The sequence below is a fragment of the Dermacentor variabilis genome, chromosome 3, assembly GCF_050947875.1.
Source record: "Dermacentor variabilis isolate Ectoservices chromosome 3, ASM5094787v1, whole genome shotgun sequence".
Classification (NCBI taxonomy): domain Eukaryota; kingdom Metazoa; phylum Arthropoda; class Arachnida; order Ixodida; family Ixodidae; genus Dermacentor; species Dermacentor variabilis.
The window spans coordinates 35863820-35879396 of record NC_134570.1 but is presented as its reverse complement, the minus strand read 5'-3'; the positions used below and the strand labels follow the sequence as shown (position 1 = coordinate 35879396).

General features: G+C 47.4%; 1 protein-coding gene across 1 annotated transcript in view; it reads left to right on the top strand.

The window, feature by feature from the left end:
- LOC142573931 (uncharacterized) overlaps nt 1–15577 on the top strand; it is a 184585-nt gene that overhangs the window by 68681 nt on the left and 100327 nt on the right. The window contains exon 7 of the mRNA XM_075683132.1: nt 12371–12618. Within this exon, the coding sequence (XP_075539247.1) occupies nt 12371–12618 (248 nt within the window). The remainder of the gene's footprint in view (nt 1–12370; nt 12619–15577) is intronic.

The window sequence follows — 15577 nt, the reverse complement described above, 5'->3', positions numbered from 1 at the left end:
TGCCAAACGCACTCCAGCCCATTCTTATTCTGATTATTTCCGTCTCATGATCCGGATCCGCCGTCACTACCTGCCCTAAGTAGATGTATTCCCTTACGACTTCCAGTGCCTCGCTGCCTATTGTAAATTGCTGTTCTCTCCCGAGACTGTTAAGCATTACTTTAGTTTTCTGCATATTAATTTTTAGACCCACTCTTCTGCTTTGCCTCTCCAGGTCAGTGAGCATGCATTGCAATTGGTCCCCTGAGTTACTAAGCAAGGCAATATCATCAGCGAATCGCAAGTTACTAAGGTATTCTCCATTAACTTTTATCCCCAATTCTTCCCAATCCAGGTCTCTGAATACCTCCTGTAAACACGCTGTGAATAGCATTGGAGATATTGTATCTCCCTGCCTGACGCCTTTCTTTATTGGGATTTTGTTGCTTGCTTTATGGAGGACTACGGTGGCTGTGGAGCCGCTATAGATATCTTCCAGTATTTTTATATATGGCTCATCTACACCCTGATTCCGTAATGCCTCCATGACTGCTGAGGTTTCGACTGAATCAAACGCTTTCTCGTAATCAATGAAAGCTATATATAAGGGTTGGTTATATTCTGCACATTTCTCTATCACTTGATTGATAGTGTGAATATGGTCTATTGTTGAGTAGCCTTTACGGAATCCTGCCTGGTTCTTTGGTTGACAAAAGTCTAAGGTGTTCCTAAGACTACGTGGGGTGATGAAACTAAGAAATTCACAGGCGCTAGCTGGAATCGGTTGGCGCAGGGCAGAGGTAATTGACCGATGGATGGATGGTTGGATGGATGTTATGAGCGTCCCCTTTGGAACGGGGCGGTGGGTTGCGACACCAAGCTCTTGCTATTATACTTGCTAACGTCCTACCTAAGTTACACAATAAAAAAATTTAAGAAATAAACACTATGAACTCCCAGACCCAAATTTTCGGATCCCCTATTGCTAACTGTGTTTTGTACGTCTCCGTTTTTTGTCGTTTCCCTACCTTTCGTCCACCAATCCTCCAATCGCATCTTACTAATGCCTATTGCGGACATGTTTACCTTTCCACTGCTCCCGCTGAACCCAAGGGTTTCAAGGAGGCCAGTGGGCCCTAAATCGACCGCTGAGTAGACGTCTTCACATTCTAATAAAACATGCTCCATAGTTTCCCTAGCTTTAGCGCAGCAAGCACATGCTTTTTGTTCATTCTTATATCTCGCTTTATAGGTGCGTGTTCTAAGGCATTCCGATCTCGCTTCGAAAACTAATGAGCTTCCCTTTGAGTTATCATAAATTGTTTCTTTCCAGTTTTTCCTGTACAGATACCTGAACACTCTCCCAGTCCATTTACTTTCTTCCATATTCCTCAGGCGTTCTTCATACTCAATTTTACTGCGAGCTTCCCTCACTTCAAAACTAGTCCAGCCCATATCACCTTGCACAGCTTCATTTGTAGTATTCCCGTGAGCGCCCAATGCGAGGCGACCCACTGACCTTGGGTTCCCATCGAGTCCTGATTGTACCCCTGATTTAAAGCAAACAACCACATTTCCAAAAGAAGTCCTGGAACCATTACACCATTCCACATACCTCGGAGGACCTCGTACCTATTGTATCCCCATAGCGCTCTGTGCTTCATTATGGCTGCATTTCTCTTCCCGTTCACTGTTATTGTTTTTTCCGGTGTTTCCATATATCTATTGCCCTCGTTTATCCATATACCAAGGTATTTATATTCTGTTACCCGAGGTATTTCTTTGCCCTGTCACTCCACTGTCTGTTCACAGTTTTCATTAAATACCATAACACCTGATTTTCTAACACTAAATTTGAAACCTCATTTGTTGCTTTCCTGTCCACAGATATTAGCCAGACGTTGCAAATCACTTTGCTTGTTAGCTAGCAGCACAATGTCGTCCGCATGAAATAAACCTGGGAGCTGCTGCTCTACTAATGTTCCCGCCTCTTTGTATGAGAGATTAAACCCGATATTACTTCCTTCTGGCGCCCTTCCCATCCTCACCATGTACATCATAAACAGCAGCGGGGATAAAGGGCACCCCTGCCTCAGTCCCTTGTTGATATGAACTTTCTCCTCGCTTCTCATCCCTTCCCATTCAGCGCAAACGGTATTTTCTAGGTAAATCTCTCAAAAGCTGTAGACAATCGTCACTAAGCCTTCCCTTTTCAGAATGTCCCACAAGATGTTGCGTTCTACGTTGTCATAGGCTCCTGTAATGTCTAAATAGGCCACATATAACGGTCTGCTTTCTAGTTTTGATATTTCAATACACTGAGTAAGAACAAATAAGTTATTATCTAAACGCCTACCTATTCTGAAGGCATTCTGAAGTTCTCCCAAAATGCCATTATTTTCTGCCCAAGCTTGAAGCTTTAATTTGATTGCCAGCATTGCCTGTATATTACCGATGTAATAATGGTCAACGGTCTATACGAGTGAATTCTATCTTTCTCCCCCTTGCCTTTATAAATTAAATTCATTCTACTTTGTCGCCAACTGTCTGGTATTTGTCGATCTTTTAAAGTTTGTTCCACTGCTTTCACAAGAGCTTCCTTACTTTTTGGTCCTGGTTCATTAATCAGCCTAACGGGAACCTCGTCTACTCCGGTGGCGGTGCGCTTAGGAATTTTCTCTTCCGCTTTCTTCCAGTTGAAATTTGTCAGCTCCACCTCCTTTTCCACTTGGGTCTCTTTCATGCTCTTTTTTTCTTCGTATACAACCTCGTCATTGCCTTGGAAAGATTCGGCTGTCATTTTTCGGATGTAATTTATTGCCACTGCTCCTTTCAGTCTGTTTTCATCTTCGTCTAGGATATGTTGTTGTATTGTTGTTGACTTCCTGCCTAATAATTTTATGTGGTTCCAAAATATTCTAGGCGCGGCGTTCTTTTTCTCACGTATTTCTGGCAACCAACGTTCACTTTCACATTTTAATTTTGCTTGCACCAGTATTTGAACCATAGACTTTTTCTCCCCGTATGTTTCCCATTTACTGGTTACTTCATCCTGCGGTATCTGCGCCTTCTTTGCCTGCCTGTGCTCTCGAGATGCTTTCTGTCGTTCTGCGATCGCTTCTCGTATCTCCCTGTTCCACCAGCTTTTCGGTTTGTTTGTTCCTTTCGAACGAACATGTTGTTTCTGTTTCCGTATTTCTGTCGTTATTACACTTAGAAGCTCACCATATTGCCACTCTTTACTTGGCCATTTGCCAATTTCTTCCTTGACCCTAGTGACTATATTTGCTATTTGTTCAGCCTTCAAATTTGGACTGGCCATTTCGCGCTCCTTACTCTCTTTCCTAACTACATATCCCATTTTTAAAATGATGCCTTTATGGTCACTCCCTATGCTGCTATACCCTTCCTCATCAATGACCATTTCTCTCAACTTATCATGAATTCCTTCTGTCATCAGACAGTAATCAATAGTCGATTGCCGGTTTCCCACTTCCCACGTGATCTGCCCTTCACACTTATGCCCCGTATTCACGACAACAAGGTTATGTTGCTCACAAAGCTCTAGCATTGACTTCCCGTTGTTGTCGGTACATCCATCAAAATCTTGTATGTGGGCATTCATGTCACCTAATAGGACAATTTCAACACCATTCCCGAAACCCTTAATATCAGCGCTTATGCATTCCACTAACTCTTTATTCTTCTCTGTGCAATAATTTCCGGTCCACAAATACGTAACGCCCAGCCTAGTTTTTTTCCCACTCATTGTACCTGATAACCAAAGATGCTCTTGACATTTTGAATTTACTCTTTTCCATTTGGCTCCCTGATGGATGAGCATTCCGACTCCCCCTCCGTTTATTTCCGACTTAGTTCTGTTGTACCCTTCCCAAACATAATTCTCAATAACTGGCGGCCCTTCTGAGTCTCTAAGGTGCGTTTCTGTAACCGCATACACGCCTATTTGTTCTCTATTTAACTGCTCCTCAATCTCTGCCCACTTTTCCTTTCTTCTGCCGCCCTGGTTAGATACGAAACCCTTTCCTGAGCCTCCTTCGAGTTCGCCAGACCACATTGAATCGCGCCACAGCTAATTAAGGAGCGCAGAAGCACATCTACCCCGTTCCCGAGGCGCGGCACCACCTCGTGCGCCGCAGGTAGAGCTATTCACTGCTTGACTCTTCCCGAAAGTGTAGCGGGAGCCTGGCACGTTTCCAGGTAACGCAGGTCCCGAGCAAAGCTGCTTTGCAGCACTGGAACGTCGCCCCCTTCCGCCTGTTGTGAAGGCGCTTGCAAGCCAGCAAGGCAATACCGCAGAGAGAAGTAAGCCCTCGGACAATTGGGGCCCAAGGATCGACCCTCTGCGCCGGGTGTGTCACAATCGCACAGGCGCCTACCAAGGGCCAAACATGACGCCACCTGAGCGGGCTCGCCGATTGGCCGAACGTGACGTGACTTCGAGACACCGAAAGGGTTAAAAGCCAGAGACCGGGAACAGCAAGGGAGCATTCCTTCATTGATCTCTTTCGAGCTTCTTGCCACGGGCCGCAGCGTCCGAGTTGCTGCCGGCCCGTAATGACTCTATGACTGTTAATTTCTTGGTCCTCTCACTGTAAATAATGTAAATAATCCTCCAAGTTTTCATCTCAAAGTCCTCCTCAACCTCGGCCAACTCCCGCACCCAATGGCAAGGTCCAAAATCTGGGGGACAGCAATTGGGATTGTCCTCCAGATCAAACAACTAGTTGACAGCGGTGGGATCGTCTCCAAATGCAGCACCCTGCATGTTTATGTAGCCTATTGCATGGCGAGCTCTCTTTCTTGCTTTCCTCCTTTTCTTGCTATCGACGACGATGCTCTTCTGAGGCTCCCCTAGGGGACCTTCTTTATTACTATCTACTCTGGCCTCCTGAGCGCCCGCGGGCCCCCTAAAAAGCAACAGCGCGACCACCAATTCGCCAGCCCAATTCCTGTGCCAGCCTGTAATTGAAGTGGATCCCGTCTCGTTTAAAACCACCACACCTTCTCACTTCCCTGTTTACTTCGACCACCTCGAAGCCTTTCTGTCGGCTCATTTTCCATATTGCCTCATTAGCAGCCATTACGGCTCTTTGTACGTGACTGTCGCATACAGGCACCTCCGGCACCGTGCACACCACGATCTGCACCTGAGGGGATAGCTCGCGCAAGTTGTCCACCCCCTTCGCCAAGCGCTGGGCTAGTCCTGTCCGTTTGCTGTTCAGGACGTCATTTAGCCGACCTGCTACTCTGACAAGGTTGCGCACGTGGGCATTTTCCGCGAGCTTTTCTTTTGCTCGCTCCATGACAGAACCCAGTGTCCGCCCTGGAAATGTCCCTACCGCCACTCTTTTCTCGCATCTCAACCTCTCCACAATTGCTTTTGAGCAACTAGCCATGTTTGAGTCGCCGGCGATAATCACCCTTTCACTCTCTCCTACCTCTCCCTGCTTCCCTTTGTCCTTTTGCGCGTGATTCGAACTCGACAAGGGGCATTGTCTCCTGGGATCCTGCTTTTTCCGCTTGGCGGCCTCGAGGTAGCTGCCGCTCTTTCCAGCTAACCCTTCATCACGCTGCACGAATTCCACGTACCCTGGTGACACTCCCCCGCCTGTCGCGTCGGAGGTCTGTGTTCGATTGTCACGCACATTCTCGTTCACAATGGCGGCCCTGTACAGCTTTTGCTCGCCTGCTTCAAGTGTCTTTTCAACTACCTTCCGTGCATCACGCTCCCTGTTTAGCTCATTTTTGAGCTCTTGCACCTGTTTGACAAGCTCTTCCTGGAAAGCCTCCATTTTCTGCAGCCTAGTATCGACATGACATTGTGTGCCGGTTGCTTCGATGCCCTCTCCATTCTCATTCGTGTCCTCATCTGCCTTGAGGGACCCCCCCGCGCACTGCCTGCTTTCCCGGCTTTCTCGCCATATATTGCACGGCTTTTTGCAAATAATATAATACTATAGTAATGCTACTACTGATGCAAATACTACAATACTATACCACTATATCAATGCAGAGCACGTACCTCTTAGCAAGAACCGATACGCACAGGATCCAAATCCTCAAAATGTCGCAAAGCAACTCTCAGCACTGTTTCAAAAGCAATCAATGTCTCGGAGACCGAAGGTATGACACACTCTCGCACGCGCTCAACCACGCGGCCACGCTCTCACTTTCCTACCGAAAACACGCACAGTAAAACTACCTAATAGCTATTAATCTTGCCACATCCAAGCTACCATATAAAGACTACAAACGCTCAACATTCCAACCGGCTGCACGCGTTGAAGAATGTGGCGCAAAATGACGCTCTAACAATCCTGCAAAACCAAATGTGCACGAAACACACCAGCGCACCCGAAATACGGGAGACAAAAAAAAATAAAGAAAGAGAAAAACCACCCAACTACTATTTAAAGGCAAAAAATCAGCAAATCAAAAACAGAAGCAAGCTCAAAGCATGCACAAAAGCCTATGATTTCCTCGCCGCCACGAAGCCCCGAAAAGCACGTCCATTCGCCACAAAATGCAAACCTAAAAAAAAAAATCCGATTCCAAACCTCAAAAAAAAAAAAAACAGATTCCAAAATTGCGAGTGCCACCTGCCGGGCAAACGAAGAACCTCCCAACCTCGCGCCACCCCGTTTGGTTGGAAAATAAGGCCTATGCTCCCGTGCAGTCCGTGCTCCACGTATTGATACAACTTGCTTTCTGCGTTGTTTAAGTGTTTTATTGAATAGTTTGCAATCAGTGCGTGAGTAATGATTGAAGACGACAATATACCCCTTCTGTTGGCGCATATGGGACTTCCCCAAGTGTTCCGTAACGAACGACGGCGTTTGGCGGTGTCTCACCTCGAACACTTCAACCGTTCGTCAGGAGCATCGAGGCTGGGCACTCCATGACGAAGTCTACGTGGGAAATCAAAATATAAACTTACCACAGCTGCTTCAGAAGGTGTACTGGTACGAGCGACGTGCAAGCCGTCCATCAAGACGGGCTGCGTGTACGTGGTGTCGGCGTGGTATACGACCGGAAACTGTCTACAGTTTCTACATAACACGATATGCTACATACAACCAAGCAACCATGTTGGGCACTTTTGGAAATTGTTAAAATAATTTCCGAGATTTCTTTATACTCGGATCATTTACTGTATTAACACATTTTATCTGCCTTTAAGTTTCAGGTCATGATAACTTTTCAGTAAGCGGAAGTGCTAGTGGACCACTTTGTTACACAGCAGTGTAATGACATGTAAATACAACCAAATACAGTTGACTGCGCGATTTGGTGCGTCGGCTTCACAAAATGACACGTGTGCTGCATTCACATTAGAAAATAGCAGTGTGGGTCCGTGCAACTCAAAGCAGCGCACAGTGCAAAATATCGTGCAAAAAAAAAAGGGGGGGGGGGTTCGGCTCGCGCTGTCCTGTTAGTGCGCATACCAAGGAAACGCAGGAAACATGGCCAGTGATGGTACATACGCTAAAATACGCAGAATATAAGCGGCGGATAACAAGCTAGCCGACGTGACGACCAACCACCTTGACGTCGGCAAGAAGACGCATTTCACTATAGACCTTATGCAAGCTCCTACGGTAACAAGGCAGCCAAACCACATAGTGACGGTCCCGGAACGACTCACAGCTCGAACTAACTCGAATAAACACCCCGACAGGATCCTACATTCCTTTCGCAGTCCCTGTCCTTGGTGACCCAACATCGTGACTCACAGGGCAGCAACACTAATTTTCATCTCAGCACGTTCGTCAACTTAAGTTTGCAGTCCCTTTGCCTTTTCACGCAAAGGTTGTGTCGCCGTACAGCAGCCTCGCCCGCGGTCTTCCTGTACGTGATCACTGGGCTTCTTCGATTTTCCACTTTTGGCTACCCGCGGCCTGCCAGAGCCAGCCAGAGCGTCTTCGCTTTTATCGGGTTGCTCCGCCCACCGCGCTACGCACTTCCGCCGGGCGTTCGTTTTGCTCGCGCTGGACGGTTCTGGCTATCCGCGGGCTGCCAGGACCTGCCAGGACGATTTTGGACTGGCTGCTCTCTAGAAGTTCTCTGGCTAGCAGACGACTAAAAGAGGCGATGGGCGCTCGCCGCCATCTTGCGGGGACTTCGCGGATTGCAACGCGGGCGCTGAGGACTTAAAATTGCCTCGCTCAGCCAACTGTCTACGTTCATCTTTGGATTTCCTTACTTCTAGCGTTATCTTTTTTGGGTGCTTACGCTCCGTTCCGCATTGCGAAACGGTGCGATACGAGCAGTGGTGAACCGTTTGAAGCTTTCGTGTGTGTATGTCCCCTGAAGGCTTCTTCGCGGCGGGGATCAGCGCGCTGCGCTCTCACGCGTGCATGTTATCTGCATCGTGTTCCACGCAAGTTGTAGACGCTCATTCACGAATTGCGGTACATTTTGGGTTCGTCTTTCTCTGGTGGCCTTCCTTTTCACATATCTGGTGTATGTATACATCTCCTTTGTCTGCAGCTAGCGAAGGCTTTGCCGGCTTTGCAGCTAGCCCGTGTTCGCTCCGTCTCTCCGTCCTGTGCCTACGTGGAAGCTCGAAACCGATATGTGTTCGACTGCAGGCCGTTGATCTAAGAATGCACTGATTGCACTCGGTACATTAGACACACGTAGTACGTTGTCTTATTGCTCTCATGATCGCGACCAATGTGTGAAGCGTTTCGCTGGTCACAGGCGGCGTGTATTTTCATGCGCCAGCCGCGTCCCCAGCTACATAGGGTTAAAATGAGAAGCACAATCAGCCACAACAAACTTTCTGAAATTGAAGCCCAAGCAGGTCGGCACGAAATTTTATGCGTATGAGATGTACCCGATAACCTGCTTTTTCATGTCTTGTGATGACACAATGCCAACTCATCAATGTCGCCGCTGGGCAACGTGATCGCTGCGAGCAGGGATCCTCGAGATATCGCTTTCGAGTATACAATCATTTACGCGCGATTTCTCGTCTTGTCATCCGCCACGTCGGAGGCCATCTGTTGCGCTGCGCAAGGTAAGGTTGCCCCAGTGCGCGTCCTGCGCCGAGTCGCGCGAAATCGCGCGAAATCGATCGTATCCCTGAATGCAACTATATATTTTCAAGCTGGCAACGTATAAATGGGCCGACTACGCCGAGCGCACGCCGGCCTCGCCGGGCGCTGCCATGCTGGTAGCATGTTTACATTTGGCCAGCTGTCCCGGCGTTCGATTCTGCAAACTTCGGGCAGGTTCGGGTTGTCTTGGGATCCCAGCCCACGCGACTTCCTATTAGAACCGGAACTAGCTGGCTGCCAGCGGGCTGCCAGAACTCCGAAAATCGAAGAGGCCCACTGTCGGCTCGTAGTCCGGATGATTTATCAGCTTCGACGGTCGGCTACGTTTGACAGAGGGAGATTACGACACGATGCTCACTCGGGAGTTTCTTTTTTAAAGAAAACTTGCTGGTTATGAAGTGAATCGACACGCAGATTCGACAAAGCTCTGCTGGCTGCCACAATGAGTTGTCCGGGTTTGCACGCCTCGCTGCAGGTATCCACAGAGCCCTCTTCGCATACATTTTTGCAGATGGAAATAGGAAGAAGCTCGAGTTTCCGTTTCCATAGTAGTAGTTCGTACACCCCAAGGCGACACAATTAACCGGCATACTCGAAAAAAAAAAACACAAGCGCAACCACCAGAATTTCCATAGCAACACCGTTCCGAGTTGCCCCGCGTTGTTTTCCAACCAAGTCTAGTTACGATAACCACTGCAAGGGGGACTCACGCCGTGCCGGCTTGGCGCATGCGCAGAAAGATTTTTGCAATGGGTCAATTGGAGATCGCAGGAAGAGGCCTTTGCCCTGCAGTTTACATAAAATAGGCTGACGATGATGATGATCACAGTACATTTACTCGTTTCCTTTAAAGGAAGAATTTACTCGTTTCCTTTTAAGGAAATGAGTAAATGTAAATGTAGTAAATGTAAACGAGATTAGAAATAAAATTGACTTCATACTCTGCGCTAATCCTGGCATCATACAAGATGTGGACGTGCTCAGCAAGGTGCGCTGTAGTGACCATAGGATGGCAAGAACACGAATTAGCCTAGACCTGAGGAGGGAACGGAAGAAACTGGTATATAAGAAGCCGATCAATGAGTTAGCGGTAAGAGGGAAAATAGAGGAATTCTAGATCAAGCTACAGAACAGGTATTCGGCTTTAACTCAGGAAGAATGATAGGTGTAACGTTAAGGGATAAGAAAATAGCAGATTGGGTGAGGGAACAAACGCGAGTTAATGATATCTTAGTTGAAATCAAGAAAAAGAAATGGGCATGGCCAGGACACGTAATGAGGAGGGAAGATAACCGATGGTCATTAAGACTTACGGAAGGGAAGGGATGCGTAGCAGAGGGCGGCAGAAAGTTAGGTGGGCAGATGAGATTAAGAAGTTTGCAGGGACAACTGGCCACAATTAGTACATGACCGGGGTAGTTGGAGAAGTATGGGAGAGGCCTTTGCCCTGCAGTGGGCATAACCAGGCTGATGATGATGATGATCAGTGTAAGTTTCTTGGCGTTAAATTAAATATTAGTTTAAAATTTAAAGACTACATCTTACAGAAAAACACCGTCTAGCTATGACGTTAGGATACTGTTGAAAGCTGGCTGTTATTTAAATCGTTTCACGAAGGTTACGCTTTACTATGCTTTCCTACATAACCACAATAACCACAGCATATCGTCGTGAGCTCTAACTTATTCTTGTAATTTAGGACCTTTGCAGCACTAACAAAACCAGGAACTTCGTTTTATTATATCATGTTATAATGCGCACTTGAGTGCAATTTTCGACAAATTGATATATTACTATTTAAAGCTATCCCTACATATAATCTTGCTGCCATGCATATACTTTTACAGCATATGTAACCCAGATCTGCAGTTTACTACTGGTTGGAACCGCCCAGTAAAGCCAAATATTGATTTGATTTTGATTGATCTGATTTAGATTGACTTGTTATTGCTAAGGTGGCGCGTATTTTCTGTTTTGAAAATGAATCTAATATAACACACTAACTACTCCTTTTGTAAAATGAATTATTCGGTATCTTCGAATGCTTAAAACTAGCCACATATTCCACAACGGCGAACTGTTAATCTTGTTACTTGGTGTACTAAACAAAATATCGCAAATTGTGAGAAGTGGGATAATCACAAACGTTTTCGAAGCAATGCAGAAAGAAAATGGGCAATGCAAGCTTTGTTCCCGGTTTCGCGGCGGAAGCTTACGTGACAACCCGTGATTTTTTGCTTGATGTGTGTCATTAAATGTATTTTTTTTTTTTTGCAGTCTATTCCCGTAGCAGCTTTACAACGATAGATCTTTTCCCCCTTGCAACGGATCCTCTTGCGTGTGTTTACGACACAAAAATCCGTCAGTAGCTTTTTCTTTTTCTGTTTTCACGTGCAACTTCAGATTCTTCTTTTCGGCGACAATTTTAGAATTTTTGGCAAGCTAGTCATGATGATGACGAGTGGTTCTAAAAGGAGAAAAGGAAAAGATAAGTACAGCGCCGTTACTGCCTCTCGTGCGAGGGCACCTCCACAGCGCTGTATACGGGTGAGGGGGAGAGGGATAAAAACAGCAGTGGAGAAAATCACACAGGTGTCATTCATTCTTGGAAAGCCAGTTTACAACCAGGCTCGAGAGATGCTGAGAGGCTATTCGTGCACCTTTTCAAATGAGATTCATTGGTCTTGTGCTTAGTGTTTAATGGTGATCCTAACTGTGCCTCATAATTAGCCGTATCTTTTTTTACTGGTCAGTACAGGCGTGGCGCCTAATTATACCTCGATAAATAACCCTGCTCTAAATGTATGGGTCTGCGTTTGACTATTCGTACTCGATACGTTATTCGATACTTACTATTCAATTCGTATTCAATTCCTATTCGAAAAATTCGATATTCCCCCGCCTCCAGTTATTGCCTATAACTCACAGCAACTACTAATACTATGGAACTCGCTTGCTGTTAATATGAAACTTGTGCCATCCCATTCTTTTTTCAGGTATTCTTTTTAAACGTATAAAATGTAGCTAATATGTTTTCGTCCGTCACTTGCCTTGCATTTCTTTTTCTCTCTTCGGGGAAGATACTGTTACTACAACTGCTTGTAAGCTTTTATTATTCATAGTGTCACGTATTTAATACAAGAGCTCCGGTTTCAGTATTAATACTCTAATGTCTCTTCCTGTATTCTGCTCTGCAATATAAGACAAATAAAACACTACTACTATTACCACCAAAAGCTTTCGACCTGGGATACACTTGTATAAAGGAGACCGGCTGCTTACACTATTCGCACTTTTTTCTTCAGATATCGATTTCTCATATGACACACTTAAAGAAGTTACCGGTGGTATCGACCTCCATGACCTGGTTAAAGCAGATACGCTAAGCCCAGATGCATACAAGACAGTTTGCGCTGCGGCGCTCTTGTATGGAATCGACTGCCTCTTTCACCTAGAGTGGATGCGTGGCGCCACAAAACAAGCCTTCAGTGACGAACCAAAGCCAGTGATCGGAGAGCCGTTGCCGACCCCGTTGAAAAACGCCGACCTTTCGGTGAGTACTCCTTCATGGTGGCTGGACACTGGGTGGCTCGTCTTTGTGGCAGTCTCTTTTGTGCGCCTGCCGCCAGTTAAGTAGTCAATGGTAATAAATAAAAAAATATTGCAGTTGTAATTAAGCAAAGTGTAAAGTGGATATATTGTGACAAATGACGACCACTCCACCAGCGTCTGACCGCGGACTGCGAGACTGCTTGACAATATTCCAGACTCATTAGGTTGCCCGGGTGTCCCAGAAGGCTGGATATGATCGAAAGTTCTTTTTTTCGGTTTGATACCTTCGTCTGATAATCAGCAAACGCTGGCTAGTGTGGATGGACATCGTTATAGGGACGAACGAGTACGTGTGAGCAGAAGTGTGTGCAAGTGAATGCATATTTAAAGACGTGAGTGTGAGCGTGACCTTGAATCAAGCTCTGATATTCCTCTATCAGCGATACCTTTAGTGAGCTGGAAATTCACGTGTTCTAAGCCTGCAAGTTCGAATCAAATTAATAGGTGAGCGATTCCACCAGATGTAAAGAAGTCTGATCGCATGATTCTGTTGCTCTTCGGACAAAGGAACGACAACACAGTAGTGCAAACAATCTCAGGGATAATTATTGTACCTTTCATACATTCATGCCTGCTAGCCGAATCACAACGCATAGAACATTCCGATGGGCGCGCGACAAATCGAGGAAGTCCGACTCACTACGACCTGATAGCGAGCGAATATGTTGGCCCCATGCTGGACATCAATGCGTAATCGTTCGTGCGTACAGTCACGCGAACGGTGGCGGGTTCGAACGATTGTCTTCATTCATTCCAGTGTCCCGCTCCTGGGCGTATCACTGGACGGTCACGCCAAGCGGGTCGGCGCACGCGCGAAAAAACCCCGCCACTCGTCCACCGAAATCCCAACCTGCCGCGCCCGACCGACCCTGCCGTTACGCAGCGCCAGGAGCGCAACACTCGCGCCATCGCTCGTAATATGCTGCAACAACAGCGGCCTAGCCGGCGATTAGCTACGGGGAGAAGCCGGATTACAGGAGACGCCAGAGCCACGCGGGGAAAACATCAGGGGGCGCGTGAGAGTCGTCCCCCCAACCTTAAATCACGACATACTCCGCCAAAAACATGTCACTGTCTAACATCAACGCGTCGTGCGCGAACAACAGGTAGTACATGCGGCAGTGGCCGCACCGAGGAAATGTCCATTCACTGTTTATAACACGCGCGTCGACAATGTCTCTGAGGTACACCGCTGGCGCTCGTTGATCACAGCAGCAGCGCTGCAGACTCCAGGCCAGGGTCCAGGAAACGGTGACGTACTAGTCGGCACGGGCTAGCGTCGCTCGCACCGGCGTGCCCTGCTGGCGAGAGCCACAGTGGCCGTTGGTGACTGCCGGCTCGTTTCCCTATCCGCCGAGGGTTGCGAGGCTGCCGTCGAAATTGCGGCGCCGGACTGCCCACAGACATCTCCATTGCCTGGTGTGTCTCGATCGTAGACCGGGGCAGCAGCGCAATGCGCTGGTGACAGCCAACCAGAGGTGACTCCGCTCACGCTGTATACACTCAACGCACTCGACAAAAACTAAAGTAGTGGAAGAGAGAGGAATCCTGCATGCACATCGTCCATGTGGTACGGTGTTTAACTCGCCTAGCAAATTATCAGGTGGCTACTCAGAGGCTAAGTTCACGTGAACAAAGCTCGCTTTCTTGAGTCGAACGAATAACTTAAATTCGTGCGAGGCTAACTAGAATTAGGGAAGCAGAGTGCGACACCTCAACGCCACAGTCCACGACGCTGTGTCCCTTCACGTGCGACAGTGAGCTTCGTAAAACCTTAGACCTAATGGGTCTCTGCCCTGACAATAACAGAAAAAGAAAACATCCAAAATGAGCGCAGGACAGGCAGCTGCGAAGAGACGTCAGCTCTGTGAGGATACCCGCTCAGTGCACACAGCATCCGAGTTGACGGCTCCTACCGTCCCAGATGGTGCCGGAACGTCTGGTGCCAGCCAGGCCGCAATACCAGACAGCCCATAGCAACACCCGTGGCCCGCGGCCACCCAGCTTCCAGAGCCTCCATTTCTGGAGTCAAAGAGATAGAAGGTATTTAATAAAAAACTTGGACCACCCACGAGGCTTCTGTACTCACTCGCTTCTGGCTTGCCAATGTTCCGCGGGCGCTAGGTATTGCTATTCCAGGATGCATACCACGTTGCTCTCGCACCGGCGAATGTTCTTCAAAAACACTCGCGAAAAGGCTTAGCATGTTGTCAAGTTCAAACATGCTACAGCAACCATCGCCTCACCCAAGAAAGCGCGCCGCCGACACTAGCGCTCAAAATGCACGCTAAGCGTACGCTTCGGTTCAAACAAAGGTTGTCTCGAACCGAGCAAAACTGTCCAAATTATCGTCCGATGCCCCCAGAGGTCCACGTTGGGCAGCCATATATGGGGTCTTACATGCATTCTTGTGACAAAGGATCGGACGACGACACAGTAGTGCAAACAATTACAAAGACAATAGACAGTTTTAGTACTGCGCCATGACGATACGTACGCAGCACACAAGCGTTTTGCGGAACGTAGGAGCGCGTGTCACGTTAGGGCTTTTAGTACTGCGAAATGCCTACGTACGTAAGCGGGCGACGGGCGCATCGGAGCGCGTTGGCCGCGTCCGCCAGTACGTCGAACCGTCGGTTGAACTATAGGCGCTGTTGATGTCGCCAACGTGATGTAACGTGTGGGCGTGGTCATGCTACGTCGAACTATATTTAGGCATTTAAGAGACTACCTTTAATACGGATGCAACACACGAATCATATCAAGAGAAATAAAGACCGAGTGCTCGATATATAGGGCATTTGCGACGAACTGCGTCAACAGGAGTTCGAGCTTTTCGCGCAAACAGCGCACACTGAACACTTTCTCAAAAATTACAGGTTCTCTTAAGATCTCTTTAA